We start from the raw sequence: 22,669 nt of genomic DNA, 5'->3' as shown, positions 1-22,669 counted from the left end.
TAAAAGACAAAGACCAACTGTCTTTCTCCCCCCACCCTGAGGTAGCCATTAACACCTTATAAGGAAGCATCCTTCCTTAGGCAGGTCCTGGCTTTAGCTATTCAGCACCAAAGTCCTGGACAGCTCCCCAACCATGGACCTTGAAGGAGCAGAAACTTTATTCCCAATGCTGTCTCAAATCTCCTCCACTCCTAGGTTCCCCAACATTACATCACACTGCATACATCACAAAGTTTTTTGAAGCAACTTTATTAGGGTTTACAGATTAGCTCTAAACTGCTCCTGGGTTCTAGACACTTCTTTGAATTCAGTTGTACCTTGTTAGATTCTTACAGACGTTTGCACCTTCCATTCTCTCTACCTGAAATTTTCTTCCTCTACTTTCCTTCTCCCTAACTACCACTCTTCCTTCACTTTTTAAAGACTTCTAAATAGTATACCTACAATATTTTCTCATGGCTCCTGAAATATCCCTATAATAACTTGCTACTCTTTACTATCTGGTTGTTTTTTTTTTTTTTAAGTACCTGAATATACACACTAACAAGACAGGGATCAAATCTATCTTACATATCACTGTTCCTTGAGCATCTATAAGCATGCCTAATACATCATATGCCCAATAAATATGTGTTTACAGAATGACGTGCTGAGAGACATTGTATACATTTCCAAATCCTAGCTGAATTAACTGAGAATTTCACTTGTTGGAATCCAGCTAACATTCTCCCTGTGTTCCATCTAACAAAACAGATTAAGTCACATTACAATAAGTACCACTACAAAGTGTTCTGTATATCAAAGCAACACCTATGTCCCATCAGATGAACCCAAGCAGCATTTGCTACTCTTACAACAAGGAATTTTCTTTAAGGTCTTGCCTGGTACCTGTGCTCTCTTTATCTCTGGTCGCTGTTCTGTCAGAATCACTTTATATGAAAGACTTTGATCTTAATTGTGTGCCCTAATCCTTGTGAGTAGAGAGAGCTAGAGCTGAGCACATGAGAGTGAAGAGCTATATTCACAATGCTGCCACCACCTAGTAGTCTTTCTGTGAGAGCTCAGAGCATATGCCATCGGTATATAAAAGTTGATGATAGGGAGACATTGATCCATGGAATGGTATTTCTTATGTCCATTTATAAACAGGCGAAGGGATAGAAATAATGCCACAGTCCATCATCATTATGAAGTGATATTAACCAACTAGGATATCAAACCGTACTATAAAGAGTAACAAGAAAAATCTCCATGAGTAGTGCCCATGATGTTTTGAGCAGTGGCAGTGTCCCTGGAATACAGATATGAGCTTTCAAGGTAATTTTGAAGGACAGAACCAATTCAAATACTGGCTTGATGTGTGCTTAAAAGTTATCTCATTACTTTACCTCTACCTCGTATAACTAGTTTTCTTCATTCCCTCCCCATTCACCTGCCCTTCTTTCTGTTGGAATTAATTCTACCTCTTCTCAAAATGGAAGAAAGGCATGTCCTCTCCCTTTAATCTGCCAGTCTCTTACAGGGACATAGTTTTCCTCTTTATAATCGTATATCCTAGTAAATTAAACTCAATGTTCTAACACCATCTTAAGCTTTGACATGCTTACAGAGCAGAAGCAGGTGCTAAGTTTGACTCATTACAAGATGGATTTGGAAACACCATGGATCAAACCTTGTCCCACAAATCACTGCAACCATACAGCCACAGAGAAAGTACATAACTTAACGTGTGTGTAGAGGCTCTCTTCACCAGCAATATCATTATAAAGGCTTTTAGCTGTACCCTATATACATAGTCTAACAAGAAAAAATGTTCCCTCTGAAGATATTTAGATTTCTGTTCCTTTTGTATCCTTTGTCCTAAATGACAAGCAGTGTGTTTGACAAATGCATCTTTCAAATGGGATCCGTTAAACTGAGAGTTATGTCTTCATGTACTTAGGCCAACCTCCACAGAGCCAAGATTTTTCTCATATCCTATTCTTATTTCTCATCCACAGAATCTCCACTTTAGATGGGGTGCTATCAGTAACAATATTCGCCTTTTGTGTAGCGTCTTTCTGTGATGAAAAAGGCATTTTCATTATTTACTCCTACCTGAGTAGAGAAGTAGTAACTTCCAGGGAGAAAAAATACAGAAATTTCCAATGAACCTCAGTTTTCAGGTCTCAGTGCACTCCTAAAAAAGCTGTGTTTAATTCAGATTTTTGTAAATTGAATCACAGCTTCCTCCTAGAGCCACAAGCAGTTACTTGATAATGATCAGAGCTAACTTTGAGTTCTTACTTCATGCCCATCACTGTCAAAAATACTTAACATGCATTATCTCATTCCATCCTTATAACAGCCCTTTGGGTAAATGCTATAATTAATCCCCCTTTTTATAAGAGGAATAAGAGGTCTAAGAGGTTAAATAATTTTCCCTTAACCTTTAGGCTAGATTACTTTATATATACATGCCTGAGGAAATGAAGGCACAGTACTTAGCATGTCGTAGAAAACTTGACAAGTGATTGCCATCATTATGAATAAAATATTTTGGCTTTGGATTTTTTAGGCCACACCTCTTAATCATTTTGAGTTAGTTTATTGTCTTTCCTTTGCATCTTCCACCATGGAAACCCATCATCTGTTTCCCCAGCCCATTCCTGCTGAAGACCACTCCCCACCCAGCCCTTGCCTGTTCTCCTTCTCTCACACCTCCAGCCCAGGCAGCACCACCAGCCCAGTGGGAATCTCTCCTTGCTCTCCTGGGACACAATGGCCCTTTCCCCACGTGACTTTTCAAGTCACCACTCTGGCATGTCTTTGACTGTCTCCACTTCAGAACTAGAGCATAAGTCCCAATAACCACTTTTCATTTGCAAATGTGTTCATGTACCGTGTCTAACAAAGGCATAAAAATAAAATACATTTAACAAATCACCCTTGAGTAGAAACTAAATTTCACTTCCATTGGGGCCAACACAGAAAATCTAGGTCATACAATGTCTACACGGTCCCCAGGAGAAACCAGCAGAGGGTCAGGCCCTGCCTGGATTCTTCACCTTCTGCCTGCCTTCCCTTCTGCAAAAGTTTCCATTTGTAGCTGCTTTGCCTCCACCATTCCCAGGCAGGAAAGACACCTATGGAAGGAGTGGATGTCACACCTGCAAACCCCACAAACCAGTGTCAGCTGCCCCTCTACAAGGCAGGCTGTGTCAACTGTCACAGCAGCTCCTAGAACTCCCTGTACTCTGCCCCATATTCCTTGTACCCACAGAAGCCATGCACCTGCCTCCCAGAGTGCTTTACCCCCTCACAATTCTAGGTGTCCACTCTGTCCCACACTTCTGGGTAGCTGGGACAGATGTCATCCCCCATTTTCAGGTGAGAAGATGGAGGCACAGAAGTGTTAATCAAGGTACAGGTAGTTAATTAAACATAAAGGCTCTTCCTCAGAACTCCTTCTACCTGCTTCCATCCCACCAGAGAATACCTGTGAAGGCTCTAGGGTAAAATGCTACCAACCTCCCAAGTCATCCAGATGTTTGTGTGTAACCAGCCAACACTTACTGCCCTACTTGATGCCAGGTGACAGTCTTACCTGGACAAGCAATGTATTTCAGCCCTCTAGGAATGTTATCTAAGGGGAAGTCTGGTAGGAAACCAAAACCTTTGTATCACAGGGCAGTCAAGGCCAGGAAAGAGGAAAGCACAGAAAGAGAGAAGAGCATGAGGCTCAATCAAGCCACCACTGCTGGGGCTCCTCACTTGCCAAACAGGCTCCTCTCTGGTAGCCAGTTTGGGGTTCTCTCTCTGCCAGATATGCCCACACTAATGGAAGCAGAGAGCAATGACTGTCCCCCTGGGTAGTTTGCATTTGTTCATTCATTCACTATTAACAGAAGCACATCAGGGACTTGCTCAGGAGTGGCCCCCACAGGCTTCAAAGTCAGAGGAGGGGCAGTGGGAAGGGGAAGATCTCAAGGCTCTCTTTCCCAGGCGGCATCTACCCCTCTTGAGTGAGTCTGACTGCCCTGAGTCCATGTACGCAGGCAAAACCCAGCACTTCCAGGGCCCTCTTCTGAGTAGGTAAAGAAAAAAGATGTTCTCTGCCCCTAGCCAGCTGTGGCAGGGCAAGTGTCCCTTCCTGAAGCTACAGGGGCTGGGGATCACCACATGCTTATTAACATCAACCTGACTCAGTTCTCTGAACCAGGAGAAAATGGTAGGCTCCACGGTGATTTTAGACCAAACAGGGTGAATAACACTGATAAAACCCAGCAAGCTCAGGGCCCTTCATGGACAACTTGACTTTGCTCTTCTTACCTTCCCCAGAGAGATGAGCGAAATAACATTCCAGAGCACTAGACCAAACTCTTTAAGTCCACCTTGCCTCATTCAGGGGTGTCCTTAGTCCTGGAGTGGTATAGGGTATGCATTGTAGATGAGAGGGAAGGGTTCTTCAGAGTCCTGCAGCCAGCCAAGGGCTAACTTTACCTGTCATCCTACCCCCAAGAGGGAGTTAGTCATCAACCCACCTATGTTACATACATGAAGAACACCTAAGTAACTAGGTCTGCGCTACATGACATGTTAGTTGGGTAACACTACGCAGAGTAACATGAAACCTCCAATCCTCAGGGATATACAAAAAGAAATGTATTTCTCGCCCATGTGAAATCCAAAATGAGTGTGCTAGTTGGAGGGTGGACTTCCATCTTGTCATCTAGGGGCCCAGGCTCCTTCTCCCTGAGGCTCAATCCTTTTCTCCAGTTTTGGAATCCTTTACATTGAGACAGCCAATGGAGAAAGAGCATGGGGGGAATCTCACATAGAAGATTTTTGTGAGTCGTCACTTCAGTTCAGTTTCCATTGGCTAGAATTCAGTCACATGGCTATGCTTACCTGCAAGGGATACTGAGGAATGTAGTTTAGCTGTGAGTCCAGAAGAAAGGGAAATGGATTTGCTGGGGAGAAAGAGAAAAGATATGTTGTGTCATGGAATTAGCCATGGAATATAGCCCCATCTCTACACATCTATCAAAGTTTCTCTTGGGAATACCAATTCCTTATTTAGCTACTCCAAGCATTGATCAGTCTTTTCGTAGAACCTTCATAATTCAAGGCTGAAATCAATTCCAGGATCTATTCTAAAGCATTAATATTTCGTTCCCAAAATTTTATGATGTAGCAAAACCTTTACTTTCTTGCAGAAATCACTCAGAATTTCCCTCATTGAATTTTTCCTTTCTAAAATCAAAACATAAAAAGTATTTTTGAGAAGGCTTAAAACTAACAGGATACCATAGGACAACAGTTGAAAAACTTAGCTAAATATTTTTCAAATTCATTTTTTATTTTATTTTTATTTTTTAAAATTTTTTATTATGTTCAATGATTCATTAGTTGCATATAACACCCAGAACACATCACAACACATATCCTCCTTAATACCCATTACCCGGCTACTCCATCCCCCCATGCCCCTCTCTTCTGTAACCCTCAGTTTGTTTCCCGGACTCCAGAGTCTCTCATGGTTTGTCTCCCTCCTTAATTTCTTCCCCTTCAGTTTTCCCTCCCTTCCCCTATGGTCCTCCATGCTATTCCTTATGTTCCATGTATGAGTGAAACCATATGATAATTGTCTTTCTCTTTTTCTCTGCTTGACTTATTCACTTAGCATAACCGCTTCCAGTTCCCTCCATGTCAATGCATATGGTAGGTATTCATCTTTTCTGATGGCTGAATATTATTCCATTGTACCTATGAACCACATCTTCTTTTTCCATTCATCTGTTGAAAGACAGCTCAGCTCCTTCCACAGTTTGGCTATTGTGGACATTGCTGCTATGAACACTGGTGCGCATGTGCCCCTTCTTTTCACTACATCTGTATCTTTGGGATAAATACCTAGTAGTGCAATTCCTGGGTCATAGGATAGCTCTGTTTTTAATGTCTTGAGGAACCTCCATACTGTTTTCCAGAGTGGCTGTTCCAGGTTGGATTCCCACCAACAGCGTAATAGGGTTTCCCTTTCTCCACATCCTTGCCAACATTTGTTGTTTCCTACCTTGTTAATTTTTGCCATTCTAACTGGTGTAAGGAGGTATCTCATGGTTTTGGTTTGTATTTCCCTGATGGCTAGTGATGTTGAACATTTTTTCATGTGACTGTTAACCATTTTTATGTCTTCTTTGGAGAAGTGTCTATTCACGTCTTCTGCCCATTCTTTGACTGGATTATTTGGTTTTTTGGATGTTGAGTTTTAGAAGTTCTTTCTAGATCTTGGATACCAGCCCTTTTCTTGTCATTTGCAAATATCTTCTCCCATTCCGTGGGTTGCCTCTTAGTTTTGTTGACTATTTCCTTTGCTCTGCAGAAGCTTTTTATCTTGATTAAGTCCCCAAAGTTCATTTTTACTTTTTGTTTCCTTTGCCTTTGGAAACATGTCTTCAAAGAAATTGCTGTCGGCGATGTCAAAGAGGTTACTGTCTATGTTTTCCTCTAGGATTTTGATGGATTCCTGTCTCACATTGAGGTCTTTCATTCATTTTGAGTTTATCTTTGTGTATGGTATAAGAGAATGGTCTGGTTTCATTCTTCTGCATGTGGCTGTCCAATTTTCCTGACACCATTTACTGAAGAGGCTTTTTTCCATTGGATATTTTTTCCTGATTTATCAAAGATTAGTTAGTCACAGAGTTGAGGGGCCATTTCTGGAGTCTCTGTTCTGTTCCATTGATCTGTGTGTCTGTTTTTGTCCCAATACCATGCTGTCTTAATGATCACAGTTCTGTAGTATAGCTTGAAGTCAGGCATCATGATGCTTCCAGCTTTAGTTTTCTTTTTCAAATTCCCCTAGAAATTTGGGGTCTTTTCTGGATCCATACAAATTATAGGATTGTTTGTTCCAGCTCTGTGAAAAGTGCCAATGGTATTTTGATAGGGATTGCATTGAAAGTGTAGATCAAATTCATTTTTTATAATGCAGAGCCCTGGGCTCTAGTCACAGAGATTCTAACTCAGGAGATCACATATGAGGCCAAGGATACATATTTTTTTTTTAAGTTTCATAAGTGATTTTGATGTTTGACCACATTTGGAAGGCACCAGCATAAAATGTCAGATTCAGAGATGTCTTGTGGACAAGACAGGAAATTGAGTGACTAGGGAAGGATCCTTGTCACATTGTCAGCAAACATATATTAAGCCCCCATCAAGCACAGAGGATCAAAAGGTGTGTGGGACCCAGCCTCTTGCCAATCACAGGCCTGCATGCTGGGGATGGGGACAAACATGGAGCATACACACTGAGAGGCAAAGAGTAACACATGTGGTATTATGCAGAGTCTGACAACATGGCAAGCGTTCAGATGGCGTGGTGGCCTCCCTGTCAGGGGGGATATCATGGAGAACATAGATTATTATAAGATGGACCTTGATATATATCTGTATCAATATCGACATCGATATATAGATATGGATATAGATATATAAATTTAGATCTTCCAGAAGTGGGACAGGGACAAGAGCATTCCAAAGAAGGCCATCAGGGTGAGTGGTGGCTTATAGGCAGGAATGTTTTATGTGGGTTCATGAAGAGCCAACTACATTGTGTCAGAGAATCCTTGGGAGAAGGTAAGCATGGATATTGGGCCACATATTTTGGACTCTGCACTACAGAGGATGGGAAACCAGAGCAAGGAGACTATTAAAAGCTCTGTGAGGAACCAAATGTGAAATGCTCTGAGCCTGGAAGTAGAGCTCAGAAGGAGGGAAGAGGGGCTGGAGGAGAAGAGGCCTCTTCTGTTGCCACCTTCTATGGTGTCATTGGCTCAGGACAGCCTTGGGCCAACCCTCCTAGAAGAGAGGGAGAGATGTGGCTGGGGGCTCAGCAGCGCACTGTGCAGGAAGGCATAGATATATACAAATCAAACATTCATAACTATGAAAAGATCTGGCCCTGTTTCTTTCTCAGAAAATATCCCAGATCACTGGAGCAAGGACTAGATTACCAATTCTGAGCTTTAAATCCTATTTCTAACACTGATTTACTGTGACGTTTGGGACAAGTTTTTGCTTTTGATTGCTAAGTTTCCACAATCAAGAGTGCAAAGCAGTGAGACAGATCCTGCCTGTGAGCCTGGTTTTAAGAAGTAGTCGCTCAAAATGGCAATAAGTGAGCCCCGTTAGAATAACAGGATGTTCGGGCGCCTGGGTGGCTCAGTGGGTTAAGCCGCTGCCTTCGGCTCAGGTCATGATCTCAGGGTCCTGGGATCGAGGCCCGCATCGGGCTCTCGGCTCAGCAGGGAGCCTGCTTCCCTCTCTCTCTTTCTCTGCCTGCCTCTCCATCTGCTTGTGATCTCTCTCTGTCAAATAAATAAATAAATAAATATTTAAAAAAAAAAAAAGAATAACAGGATGTTTGGATCTGCTCGAGATTTCCTCAGTGATATCCACAGCTCAATATACAAGTCAACAGATGCACATGTTTTTCATAACACTTAGTGCCTCTGAGGATGTAGACACACTTAGTGCCTCTGAGGATGTAGACCTAAGTTCTCGACCTTTCTCTCCCCAAGCACAAAGTTTGGAATTTAGGGGAAAACTGGATGCTGATATTTGGAACAAAGCAGAATCCAATTCTATGCATGCTCTTCTCTAAAATCTCATCGATGTTCACCACTTCCACTCTCACCTCTGTGCAGGTGACGCAGGATCCTTATCTCACCTGAGTCCCATACCTGGGTTTCTGGCTGCCTGATTGGCATCCTTCCCATGCCTTCAATATGCCCCCAACACCCCGCTCCTATGTGATTCTTCTGTCCATAGCCCTACCGTTATCCTAGACATTCAGTTCTTCAAAATCTTTCTTGACTTCTCTCTCACTGCCCAGATTCAGTGTTTTCCAAGGTTGTACAATCTAGCTCTATGGGGGCAGAGCTAAAAAGGTCTATAGAAATCTCCTAGTCACTGAATAATATGAGTCACATGTCATCTGAATTCCTCAAGGTCAATGTCGATGTCTTGTGCATCTCTATACTCCCAGCTGCAGACACAGTGCATGAACACAGAGTAGGAGCTCTAATAGTCTTTACCCAAAGGCAGAAGGGGAGATACAGAACTTACAACACTGCTGAGGAAGCACAGATTTCTAATAAAAATATAAAACAGGAACAATGAACTAGGATCTCCCATGCTAAAGGAAAGCTTCCATTCTTAAAAATATATATATCTACATCACATAGTTGTGTGTGTGTTTTCAAACCAAGATGTTGCCTAACAAATTTCAGTGACTTGCCCAGGGTCCACCAAGTATGTAGCCCAGTCCTCACTCCACTCTACCTTTTGAAACTCAGCCCTCACCAAGCAGAGAAAGCTGCTAATTCATCCTCATAAAGATATTTCTGTCAGTCAGGAAAGAAGGGAACCAGCAACCACCCTTTTCCTGGGTCTTCTTACCATGAACAGTGCCTCTGTCTCTGGCATCATCTCAGCCCTCAAAGCCATAATCCCACACAGCAGCAAAGAGTAGAGGAAGAGACCAGGGTTGGAAATGCCTTTGCGTCCTGAGAAAGGTACAGTAGATGTCTCAGTCTCTCGAGCAGAATGGATGCAGGTGCCGTCTAGCTCTGGATGGCCTTCCAAAGGACCCCAGTTGTTCCAAGGGATCCCTGGGCCAAGGGCATGACCCCTCCTTCCTCAGGGCACCTGATAGTTTGGAGCCTGCTGAGCAGGTGTATCTGTGCACAGAACCACCACCACCCCAGCCCCCACCCCACCCCCGCCAGGCCAGGGCTCCAAGAAGCAAGATGTGCCCTTCTTTCCCTTCAAATTTAGGGCCCAGGGAGAGCTCCATGTACACGATGCAGAATGAGAAAATGAAAGCGCAAAGTAGGAACTTGCCAGAGTAGGGCATCTTCCTGCCCTGCAGTCTGGTGGAACACCCTCGTGGGAGGCCTTGCCGACTGGTGGCATGCCAGGGCAAATGTGGGAACCAGGACCATTAGTCACACACAGCCAGTGCCTGGAAGCCTGGGACTGAGATTGTTGAAGAGTGGGAGTGATTTTCTCTGCTTGCTAAGCTTGGCTAAAAAACTCATTTTCTCCCCTCTTCCACACCACAGGGCTCCCTCACAAAAGCCTGTTCATTGTGAAAGATCTCTATGGCCTTTGGCAATCAGGGAATCATCTGTGGTGACTCCCTTTCACTGCTGTGGGGATCATGATCCCTGGAAGGGAAACCAAGTCAGAGGATGGTAAATTCCTTCTGAGAGTTGGGGCTGAGCAGGAAGAGAGGGTGCTTTCAGCCACTGAGTCTGGCCATTAATTTCCAGACCCACTTTCCTGTCTCAGAGCTGACTTCCAGAGTCAGGCCGGGTACCCATGTCAAGGGTGGGTCATGGTGATCTGAGCCAGGCTGGTCCCGGCAACCCAAAGCCGGCCGTCAGCCGCTCCTCTTCGACTGATATCCGAAGTTAGTTATGCAGATAATAGGATGGATGCTGCAGGGCCTTCTCATCACATACATTATTCTAATAGAAATGCATAACGCGACCCGAGCTCTGTGACAGTCCATTTTAGAAGACTTTTGCCGAGCAAATCAAGTGCTCAGGGAGAAATTGGAGAAAGCATTTTTCCTCAGCAGTATCTGCCAGCTCGATCCTAAGCAGCCAGAGCCTAGACAAGCCCCAGCTGCGAAAAGGGTTGCGGAACACTGCCCCCCCCCAAGCCCACTAAATGGTCCAGAGGAATCTGAGATGTGGTGCCCATCCGTTAAATAAATGCCTTTTACCCAGGCGGGCCATTCTTTCTTGCTCTCTCTCTCTAAAGCCTTGCTATTCCCCCAGTCCACATTCAGACACACACCTTTTTGTCAGCTACTTAAAATCATTAAGTGAACTTAATTAGGTTTGTCCATCCCCAAGGCTGCCACGGTGGCAAATAAGGCATTATATTCACTGTCCATTAGCAGTCTGTTGCCTGAACGAGACTGTGCCTTTTCGGAGCGGTGCATGAGCCATGTCAGCGTTTCCGATGCAGAGATCTGCCCGGTGAGCCTGGGAGACAACCAGTTTCAAGGCTGTCCCCTCCAAACCTGGCCCACTGCCCCAGTGGCCACCTCCTTGAACCCCCCCCCCCGGGGGCCAGTTTTCAACAGGCCTCTCTGTAAAGCCGAGGAAGAACAGAGTCGAGGGGTACGTTCTTTGTGCGAAGACAGGCTCCAACCGAGATCTCAAGCCAAGTCTATTTTATCAACAAGTTCCAAACCCCACCAGCTGGAAAAAAGAAAAAGCAACAATAATCCGTGCAATCAAAAGTGTCTTATTTGGAAAAACTGAAAGAGCTGAGCAGGTGTGAACTATTGAGGGGCAGGGAGTGGAATCAACTGCTAAAGGCTAGAAAGAGCTCAGCTGCCTTGTTCTTAAATAGCACGGATCAGCGAGGGAGCTGAGGAGACCCAGAGAGCTCACTCTTCCCTTCTCCTTGACCAGGCTGCCCAGAGAAGGAGGGCTAGGTTCTCCTAGCCATGAGGGCTCAGCTTTCTTTCTCCACACAGGGCTAAGGCTTCGGGATAAAGAGCGCTGAAGTAACCGAACATTTGTTAAAACCACCTGATACTCATAATCCTGGCTATAATGCAGCATGGACCTTGCCTTTCCTTAGACTCAGGGAAGTCCATCTGCTGCATGCTAGAACATTCCCTCAGCCCTAGAGCAGTCTAACTGGTGCATGCTAGAACGTTCCCTCCATCCTGGAGGAGTCTAACTGGTGCATGCTAGAACTTTCCCCCCATCCTGGAGCAGTCTAACTGGTGCATGCTACAACGTTCCCTCAATCCTGGAGCAGTCTAACTGGTGCATGCTAGAACTTTCCCTCCATCGTGGAGTAGTCTAACTGGTGCGTGCTAGAACTTTCCCTCCATCATGGAGTAGTCTAACTGGTGCGTGCTAGAACTTTCCCTCCATCCTGGAGCAGTCTAACTGGTGCATGCTAGAACTTTCCCTCCATCCTGGAGCAGTCTAACTGGTGCATGCTAGAATGTTCCCTCCATCCTGGAGAGTCTAACTGGTGCATGCTAGAACTTTCCCTCCATCCTAGAGCAGTCTAACTGGTGCATGCTGGAACTTTCCCTCCATCCTAGAGAGTCTAACTGGTGCATGCTAGAACTTTCCTTCAATCCTGGAGCAGTCTAACTGGTGCATGCTAGAACTTTCCCTCAATCCTGGAGCAGTCTAACTGGTGCATGCTAGAACTTTCCCTCAATCCTGGAGCAGTCTAACTGGTGCATGCTAGAACTTTCCCTCCATCCTGGAGCAGTCTCACTGGTGCTTGCTAGAACTTTCCCTCAATCCCAAACCACTCCACCTGTATATACCTAGTATAGACAAGACCCAAGGCCACAGCTGACCTGGAGAGTGACTTGGTATCTGCACTTTTGGGGGAACGCAATAGGAAAAACTCATTGCATCAGAAAGACTAAGAACCTTGAGGAAGCCTCACTCATCCTCAGCAGGGAGGGGAGGGAAGCAGAGCCAAGAGCAATCTCTTCTTCCCCTGAGGTTAGTTGAAGACACTCAACCAGGTACCATCCAATGCAGAGAATCCCAAATCTCCTGAATCTGGGTGGCCCTGATGGCCACTGGCCTCTTGGCTGGTGCCCCAAAGAACAGAAAATCCCAGATGGGTCCTGCTGTCCCTTCCCTGCCCCCGAACCTGCCACTGCCAGAGACTATTCCCAGAATCCCTCTGCTCCATACCTGCTGTCCCCACACCCCAGCGTGACCCACCTTCGTCCCTCCCCCTCCCGCCCCCTCCCTGCAGCCTCTGGAGTCTGGGGCACTTGGGGCAGGGTTGGCAGGGTGGCCTTGTGGGTGGAGGGAGGCCTCGTTGCATGTTTACATCTGATTCGACATCTGATTGAGTCTTCCCTGATTGTTAGGAGAGTTCCTGACTCCGACTATGTGCAATTCCCTATGTCAATCAAATTCTTTTAAACAGCAGCTGCCACTGCTCTTGCCTTGCAGAGCACTTTAGAAACTCTTCTATTTAGAGACCATTCCAGCCCAGCGTGCATCATGCCATCCATGCTAAGAGGCCCAGTGGCGGGTGGAGAACCTTGCAGCCCTAATCTCTCAGTAATGAAGAAGAAGAGCGGAAAGAAGGGAGGGAAAGCAGGGAAGGGAGGGGAGCTGTGTATCTCCCAGAAAGGGCCCAGTTAGGGCAAAACAGGGGTTTTGTCCCTCTCCCCTGTGCTCAGCGGGTGCACACAGGTAATTCACTCACTCTGGCACCCCAGGCCACCTGGAAGGGATGCCCAGGATGCTCAGCACCTGGCCTGGCCCCTCAGCCTGTGGATGACGGATGAGGAGCTGGTGGAGTGGAGAAATGGGAAAGGTGGGCCGTGGGGCCTTCCCCACCGCTCTTCCACCCAGGGATGTGATTCTTTCTAGTCGCCATCCCCAAGGGGCTCCGTGCACCTGTTCTCTTGCGGTCTGCAAGCAGCCTCTCTCTCACCCTGGCAACTGCTGTAAACAGACCAAGACGACAGTGTCCCAGCCCCTGTTTGCCCCCTGAGAATGCCAGGCCTGGGTTTGTCTGGGCTGACCCAGGCTGGAGCTGGGGCCTTATCCTTGGGCCGCGTCCCCTGGGGAAATCTAAGGAAACCGTGACCTCACTGCGGCTCATGGAGAAGCCTGATGCTGTTTGTACCCACTGACCGCTCAGTGCATCCTTCCGCACCCCTCACACATGAACCACAGGGGCCTGGCCCTGCCAAGAGCCGTCCCTCACTCTGGTTCCTCCGCCGCAGATGCCCTCCCCTCACTGTTCCCCGCCCCACATCCACACCTCCCAGTCCTCGCCTTCCTTTGAAACCCACTTCAAGGCTGCCTTCTCTGTGAGCAAACCTAAGTAGGTTTACTGTTAATTCAGGCTGCTCTGTGTTGGTTACAGACACTCCCAGGGATCAGAGCCAAATTATTTAATATTCAACAACGGGTCAGGCACCACACAGAGCAACCCCAGTGGAGACTGACATTGGCTGAGATGCCAGATCCTTGAGGGAACCGCCCCACCCCGCCGCTACACTGTGCCGGGGGTTAACCTCTCTGTTGCTCGATAATGGGGAAAGCAGGGGGTACCCGGGAAGGAGCCAGGCTGCCCGAGACAACAAGCAGGGGACACTTGGGGGACAGTGGCTGTTATCAGTTGGTACAGAGCTATTTTAGTAATGACTTCGGCTCCCTCAGGGACCACCCGCTGAATATCAAGCCTACCCACTCCTGCCCGCCCTCCACACCCAGTAAGTGAAAGAGGTCTCCGAGGAGTTTCCGAGCCGTTTCAGGGAGCCCCAGAACCAACCCCCAAACTCCAGAATAGACTAACCTATGGAACAATCCCTCAGACAGGGAAGTAGGGGACAGCTCCCCTCTCACAACTACTCTGCCATGAAGGAAGACTGACCAGAAGGGCAGCTGTGAGCCCCTCATGGGCAGACGGCCGCCAGACGCCAAGTCCTGCCAGGTGACCGACCCACGCCGTTCCTCACCCATGGTCCTCTTACCACACCTACAGGTTCTGGCTGCAGATGGTTGCTTGGTGGGGACAAGGATCCAGAGCCACCGTGGCTTTTGACAATATCTCCATCAGCCTGGACTGCTACCTCACCAGTGAGTTCCCCCTGTCCCCGGCACTTGTCCCCAACCCAGACGACCCACAGCCACACTCTCCCTCCTGAGCCCACCCGCCTCCCCCACCTTCCCTGGGGCACACTTCTCTCTCTCTGCCTTAAACCAAGCCTCACTTAACTCAGCCCGTGGGGTCTTCTCTTCTCTAGTCAGTGGGGAGGACAAGATGCCACAGAATACGGAACCCAAATCAAGAAATCTATTTGAGAGAAACCCAAACAAGGAGCCAAAAGCCTGGGAAAATACAAGAGAGACTCCCATCTTTGACCCCACAGGTAAGGGTTCGACTTACAAATTTGAGCGAAGTCATGTTGTTGTTGTTGTTGTTGTTGTTGTTGTTGTTGTTGCAAAAGGCAGAAGAAAGATACGGGCTGTGATGGTGGTAGGGAGCTGTGTTTAAAGAATAAAAGAGTCAACCGTTCAAAGGACCATCACCTACACCCTGGCTGTGTGGCTATAAGAGAAGGTCATTAGGGTCTCTAATTTTCTGGCCGAATGGAGTATCTGGAAGTTGAACGAAGGACCAACTCTCCTCTGTGCCTAGGGAAGACCCAGGAACTGACACTGGAGTACCAAGCCGATCTCCTTTCTTCAAACTCCGTCCCTTGAAACCACTCCCCATTTACAGAGCAAAGCAAACCTTACACCAGATTTCTGCTCCTCCTAAAGAGTGTTGGGCCCACTGTGCTAAGCCAGGCTAGCCCATCACGGGCAAAGGCCCAAAAGCTTCAGATTCAACATGATTCCCCAAAGCTTGGCTGCCTTCCAAAGCTGTCTGATTCAGCATCTTCTGGGCGGAAGGACTTCCCATGGGGACTTCAAACACAGTCCTCTTCAGCCTCTGGCCCTAAACCATGGTGTGACTTCTCAGCTATTCTTCGTACTAGGAGGAAATCTCTTGGAATCGGTTTCCAAAGCCAGTATGATGTTCCTGGGCAGATGCTAGATCTGTGAGCCTCGCCCCAGAGAAGCTGGGGCCTGACAGTAGCAGGTCAAGGGGTTCCCCCAGGTGGTCTGGGTGCCTGGGTATGGGAGTGAAATGAGTAACCCGGAGAAGCATGTGCACAGCACTGTCCACCCACACCCTTTTTCCTATAAAAGATCACTTTATTAAAATCACAATAGATAAATGATAAATTTCTGCTTGTAATGTGAAATCCTTGTTTAGTGCAAAATACAAAGAAAAAAAACAAGTGGAGACTTACACCTTCACACTAAACTCATTGACTCTCAACTTATTTCATAAGTATCAGCTTTGGTTTATCTTCAAAGAAAGAAACCCCTTCCTTTCTCTGGTTGAAAAGCCACCCCAGGTGTAGCTCTCTCTGTCCCGGATTCCTGCCTGATCTAGCGGCCGGACCAGGGGAAAAGAGTTCATTGCTTTTCCCCTCACCTCTCCCCTCTCCTCCCTTTATCTTTAACTAAAACCTCAGAACACCTTTTCATTTGTCCACATGAAAGGGAACCTGCTGCCTCTGTCTATTTCCCTACTCTGCCCCGTTGTGCATGAAAACAGCTAAGGTGAGGCAAGCGGCCTTCTGTCCATCGTCCACCGCCCCGCCACTCCACCCCAGGGACAGACCTCCAGGACTCCCTGGGTCCTGGTCAGTGACTGCCTCCCTGCAGTGCATTCAGGACAGGTTCAGCAAACCTCGTGGCAGACCCTGGCCCTGCCTCGCCACCAGCACTGATTACATAGCGGGGCTCTGGGAACACCTATGGATTGACCGGGGTGGGGGTGGGGGGGCTGAGGCTTGAGCTCAGTTCTCGGATTTTAGCAGCCGGCATTTAGCAGCCTGACTCCCGGTTTATTGCCATATGACTCCACTGTCCCTAAAAGGCTCATCGATGAGGGTCTGCCCAGTAGCCAATCAGACTAACAAAATCATGAGGCAACTGGAAAGCGGCCATGCTCCCCACCACCTCCAAATAGAAGGAGGAGCGAGTGGCTGCCCTACCCAGCCTCAGAGCAGGGGGCAGGGGTTGGGGGGGATCAGCATTCCATCTCCAGACTCCCTTCTGCAATGACCCCACCTCCAAGGGAAGAGGACGCTGAGGCAAATTCATCCCCCTGCAGCCTTAGTGGGTTCCTTGGAAAGGCTTTAGAAAACCGAATACAGAGGCCGTGTTTTCCTAGGAACCCACTCTTGCGCTGGGGAGCTCAAGGGGAGGGAGAAACTGAGGTAGGCTCCCAGCTGACAGATGTCCCAGCCCCAGCATCCCCTGATTCATCAGGAAAAGCAGGAGCAGGGTCACCCTTCCCCACCCCCACGGGACAAAGCCCATCACGCCCCCTGGGTGCTACTCATGGTCAGGGAGATCAGGCCACCCTGGGTCCATGCTGTGGCCCACCCTCACCTAGCTTTCATCTAGAACTACACACAGTTCCTGTACGCTTCCTCTGTGGCCAGTTACGTGCTCAGAGATGCTGAGCGGAGCAAGACCCAGGTCAGGCGGTCAAAGAACTCCAGTCTACAAGAGAGCACGGATAGACGGGGAGGGGTGGCCTGTGAGCCAGCAGGTGACGGCCTGCAAGGTGAAGCTGGGCCCAGATCTGAGCTTCTGCCTTCGAGCGCCTCTAGAGAAGAAGGGGAGAGGTAGGGGGTCGGGGGGGGGTGGCTGCAGTGGGAGGGGAGGGGAAGGGAAGGAGCTCTCAGGAGTCCATCTGCCTGCTTGACCCTGGGCTGGGGTATTTCTTGCACCAACCCATCCAGACCTCACTCTGGCCAAGGAGAGCTGTTGTCATTACCACTGTGGGATGGGAAGATGGTTGAGAGGGATGAGTCCCCCAGCGGGTAGAGAATGGAGCCAGGGTGTGACCCTGAAGTCTACAATCTTTCAGCCAACTAAGCCGCTCCAGGTAGCCAAGTCCAGAGAGTAACACTGAACATGGGGAAGAGCAGGAGAGCTTCCCAGACAAAAGGCCCAGCCTGTCCAGGAAACACATCAGTTCCCAGCCTTCCAGCCAAGCATGGGGGAGACCAGATAACAAGATGTCCTTGCCAACGTTCAGCGCTGTCAGTTTCTGCAGGGCTAGGCCAAGGGCAGCTGGTGGCATTTCCACTCTCCTCCTGGCAAGTGTTAGAGCACCTCCTAGAAACAAAAAGGTTACACAGGGCTTTTAAAAACAGTCACTCACAACACATCCAGGTCTCCCTAAATGCTCTGCATGTCCCCTGAGTCAGCCCCACGACGAGGTCCTGACCTCCATCTCTAGGGGTTCCTTCACCCTGAAGCCCACGGGGCAGAGCTGAGCGCCTGGAGCTTCTAGGCAGGGTAAAGCCTATCCAGGTGCTTCACGGAGCTTTCTCAGAAGCCTGAATCACTTTAGCTAATCAGATGAAGAAACTGAGAGAGAAAACGGGGCAAGTATTAAGTCTGGGAAAATTACATTTGTCAGCTTTGCACATACAATTACGTTAACCAAATGCTTGGGATAATGCAATCACAGGGCTGCAGAGCTCTCTCTCTCTCTTTCTGTCTCTCTCTCTCTCTCTCAGCAGTAATGAATGTGCAGGCAGCCTCTGTCACCGCCCACCAAAGCCAGAAAAGGACAGGCAGGACCCCCAAGGCCCATGACCCTGCCTCAGCTTCCTTACCCCTCTCTCCTTCTCCTGTGAGCTTACATGTTGTATAGGGAGAGCAGAAAACTTACATGAGAACCAGCCCAAACATTGGGCCCAACCCACAAGTATTAATAGCTCACGGAGCCCTGGCATCAAACTACACTCTCGCCTCTGAGTTGGTTAGTGATGGATGGTTTACTGCTTTCTGAGTACTCCTCTCTTGCCAAAGGGCAGGGGGACAATTAAAACCACATAGGACCACAGAAAGAGCACTGGACCAGGAGTCAGCAGGTCTGTGCCCAGCCTTGGCAGGCCTGCCCTAGCAGGCTGTGGTCCTGGGGAGGGTCCTGCCCCCACACGACCTTCTCTCTCCTCATCTAACAGCTGAGGCATGTCAGTAAGGCCCCCAAGTAGCAGAGCTCAGAGGAGAGCTGCTAATGTCAACACAGGCAAAGGCAAGAAAACTGCTTCTTTTAATAGTCCAGTTTAAAGTAGACAGTCTCCAGGTCCCTCCCCATCACCAGCCCCATGGTTTTAAGGGCTGAAGGGATAGGGTATAAGGGAGCCAGAGCTTCCTTGGTCCATCTCTCTAATTAACCCATGGCACTGTTAATGTGCCCAGAAGAAAGGGTGGCAGACTGTCCATTTCCACACACGCTCCTACGGTTCAAGAACAGATGCCAATTTCAATGAGAAAGTTTTATGTGTTTCATATAAATTGATTGAGTCTATTTCTGCTAAATGCATTATCCATTCACCACAGAACAACTATTAGAGTTAATAGAATTTGTAGTGAGAGCCATTATGGTCCATGCGTGCCCTTCTGGGGATGACAGCGTTGCTGCAAGGTGGGCTTGCCAGGGCCCGGCCCCCTCGCTCAGAACCGGTCTTTTCGTTTCCACCAGAACCTTCTGCGTTCACGCGCTGCAGGCCAGGTCTAGCTCACTGTGGTGGCACCCCCACATAGTGGGGAGTCGCAGAGCTGCTGACCAAATAAATGTACTCGAATCCAGCCCCAAACAAATCATAGCATCCTGTGGGCACTGCATGTAGCTCCCTACAAGCGGCAGGGAGCTGGGGTCACTGCTTTTGCCTTAGCTCCTGACTGTGGGCCAGTTTGGGAGGCAGGAGGGGAGGACAGGAAACAAGAAGAGAAGCCCCGGGGAGCCCCACTCACCCCCGCAGTGGGGAGTAGGGGGGTGGGGTGGAGGGAACAACTCCATTTGGATGCTCGTCTCCATTGCATCATTAACAGCCTTCCCCAGAGATGCCCAGTGACAGAATCTGGGACTTCCTGAGGGCAGCAGGGACCCAGAGACACCCCAGGCTTTCTCCCAGTGCGGCCTCACGGCATCTGCTTCTCGTCACCTTACCAGGGGAGGGAGGACCCAGAGGGCTGCTCCTTCAAAATCAAGCTTCCTGGTCCACAAGGACCTGTGGAATCTGAATGTCTAGGAAGAGGAGGTCACACTCTGCATTTTTAACAAACTCTCAAGGAAAGCCTGATTTGAAGTAAAGTGTCGCAACCCCAAAGGGCAGCTTGACCTCTTGAACACAGATGAGGAGGAGCCTAGGCCTGGGGAAGGGGAGGGGCTTCCTCAGAGTTGCATGGCATACTTTTAAGTCTTTCTCTCTCAGACAGCAAAGCATTTTGTCGTGTCCTCTTTTCATACCTGAAAACCACCAGTCACTGGGCGGTGCTGGGTGTCAGCAACTCTTCTGAGCTCTTCATACGTGTTATCTCGTTAGTTGGGACTCTAATGTAATCCCCCTTGTACAGATGAGGAAACAGGACCACAGGGGGTGAGTAAACTTGCCTTAAGTTATACAACTTGTGTAAAAGGCTAAAAAAAAATAGTGTTTTTTTAAATCGCGTAGAGAAATTAAGTTTTCTCAGCCAGGTAACATTTGGAACCCCATTTTTTTTTTAATTTTTTATTTATTTATTTATTTTTTTAAGATTTTATTTATTTATTTGACAGAGAGAGATCACAAGTAGGCAGAGAGGCAGGCAGAGAGAGAGGAAGGGAAGCAGGCTTCCTGCTGAGCAGCGAGCCCGATGCGGGACTCGATCCCAGGACTCTGGGATCATGACCTGAGCCGAAGGCAGCGGCTTAACCCACTGAGCCACCCAGGCGCCCCGAAATTTTTTATTTTTTTAAGGTTTTATTTATTTATTTGAGAGAGAGAGAGAGAGCATGAGCAGGGGGAGCAGCAGGCAGAGGGAGAGGAAGGGCAGGCTCCCCACTGAACAAGGAGTCCAATGTGGGACTCGCTCCCAGGACCCTGAGATCGTGACCTGAGCCGAAGGCAGAAGCTCAACTGACTGAACCACCCAGGTGCCCCGAGTTGTGATAAATCTTAAAGGAATTCTACCATTGACTAGTCTTCTAGAGGAATCTCTTCTCTGAAAAAAAAAAAAAAACCTCTGTGCCTAAAGATTTGCTTAGATCACATCTGCCTCTTCACCCATCCTCCAAACGGCACCCTAGTCACACGATGTCCCCCCACACACATAAGAAAGCTGATAATGGCAGCTAACTGGCACCCTCTGTGCACCCCAGTCCTCACTGGTGCGCATGGAACACGCTTTTGTCAGCACCCATTCACCTGGGGGGAGCAGTTCCTTAGGACTTGGGCGGGCATGGGCCTTAGATAGAATCCTGGGGACTGGTTTGGGCGGCCGGTCATTTTCCTGCTCAGCTGGCCTGCTTTTTACCCAAGTATCGTGGATTATCACCTACTGATAGCAAGGGAACTCGTGAGCACACGTGAAGCACCAGCCTTAACAAGGCTCGTGGGCCCCCCGCCCCCGCAGCAGGTTCAGTGCCCGCCGATTACCATGTCACTCTTCATTTGAGAGCCGCTCCCTTCCCGGGGAGCTAACACGCCCGGGCTCCCAGAAGAGACGCGGCGTGGAACTAATTCCTGATGCGTGGGCCTCATGACCGCCCTTCAAGAGTCTCTTCCAGTGTGAGAGGCTGTGTGTGTGGCAGACCCCGTCAGCACCCCCAAGACGTGGCCTGCGTGGTTGCCAAGGGAGAGAGAGCCCTTCCACGGGGATCTGGGGACAGCTCGGGGGGAGGGGAGGGCTGAGCTGGAGGCTTGCTCGCCCCACTCCCCCCGCCCCAGGGAGCCCCCACCAGCAACAGCTTCCGGGCCAATAGTCCACCACTGCAGGCTGTCCCCTTGGATCTGAACCCCAGTTACTAAGCACGTTCAACTTCTTTCCTTTGGTCCTTACAGCGCCCCAGGCTCCCCGAGAATAGACGTCACTAACAGAAAGCCGGATGGCATGGCTGTTTGTTCGTTTGTTTGTTGAAATATAGTTGACACACAACGTTACATTAGTTTCAGGCGTACAACACAGTGAGTCAGCAAATCTATATGTTGTGCTATGCCCCACCCCCACCCCCCCAGTGTAGACCCCACCTGGCACCACACAAGACTATTGCGATACTATTGACCAGACTCCCTGCACTGCATCTCTCATCCCTGTGACTTACTCATTCCCTGACCGGAAGCCCAAACCTCCCACACCGCTTCACCGATTCTGTGTCTGGCTACTTTTCAAGAGCACTGACTCCCTGGGTTCAAGTCCCAGCTACGCCATTTACTTTAAGCTACTTCCTTCTCCCTTTTTGTGCCTTTGCTTCCCACGTCAAAAATTTAAAAAATAATAAAATAAAATAAAATAAAATGGTGCTTTTCTCATTAGTGCTTCTATTTCATAGGCTCGATGACAGGATTAGGGGAGTGCATGCCTGTCCCAGTCTGAAAGAGCAGGACATGAAGTGAGCTGTCTGAGCCATGGCTGTTTCCTCATTTCAGAAGTGAGGAGACAGAATCAGAAAGGTTCTGTGGCTTGTCCCCCCAGCCAAGTGCAGAGCCAGGCTCCAGACTCAAGCTGGCAGCCTCCGGAGTCTTCACTCTCTAACCCCATGCCCGCTGGGAGGAATCCCAAATACCACCCAGCTGCTGAAAAGGGAAAAGCTCTTGCTGCATCCAGATCGACTGGCTTTCTCTTTCCAACTCAGGAAATTCAGCTCAGCATTCAACACAGAAAACATTGCTGTTTTCTAGTCAATGTGATCTTAGAATTCCCGGAATCCCAACACTTAAAAAAAAAAAAAATAAAAAATCATGTAGGGCTGAGTTTCAATTCACCAAGCTTAACAAGCGTGTACAGTATGCGTGCTCTGTGCCAAGCCAGGTGCTGGGTGCCCCGGGGCCTGCTGCTGGGAGGGGACCAAAGCGCCGCTCTTGAAAAATGCACTACCCAGAGCCGGGTCCACAGAAGCCCGAGATGAAACCACTGCTCTCTCAGCACGAGGGAGATCCTGGCTCCCTTTCCAGTTTATAATTCAGATCGCATCTGGAATTCAGACGGGTCTTCCCACTCTATGGCTCTGATTTTACCCTGTGCTG

General features: G+C 48.4%; 1 protein-coding gene across 1 annotated transcript in view; it reads left to right on the top strand.

The window, feature by feature from the left end:
- The window catches only part of ALK (ALK receptor tyrosine kinase), a 676,514-nt gene that overhangs the window by 581,301 nt on the left and 72,544 nt on the right, over nt 1-22,669 (top strand). The window contains exons 10-11 of the mRNA XM_047745310.1: nt 14,563-14,657; nt 14,825-14,950. Of these exons, the coding sequence (XP_047601266.1) occupies nt 14,563-14,657; nt 14,825-14,950 (221 nt within the window). The remainder of the gene's footprint in view (nt 1-14,562; nt 14,658-14,824; nt 14,951-22,669) is intronic.

The sequence above is a fragment of the Lutra lutra genome, chromosome 9 (assembly GCF_902655055.1).
Source record: "Lutra lutra chromosome 9, mLutLut1.2, whole genome shotgun sequence".
Classification (NCBI taxonomy): Eukaryota; Metazoa; Chordata; class Mammalia; order Carnivora; family Mustelidae; genus Lutra; species Lutra lutra.
Note: the sequence above shows the minus strand (reverse complement) of the source record. Positions and strands in the feature narration are given on the sequence as shown.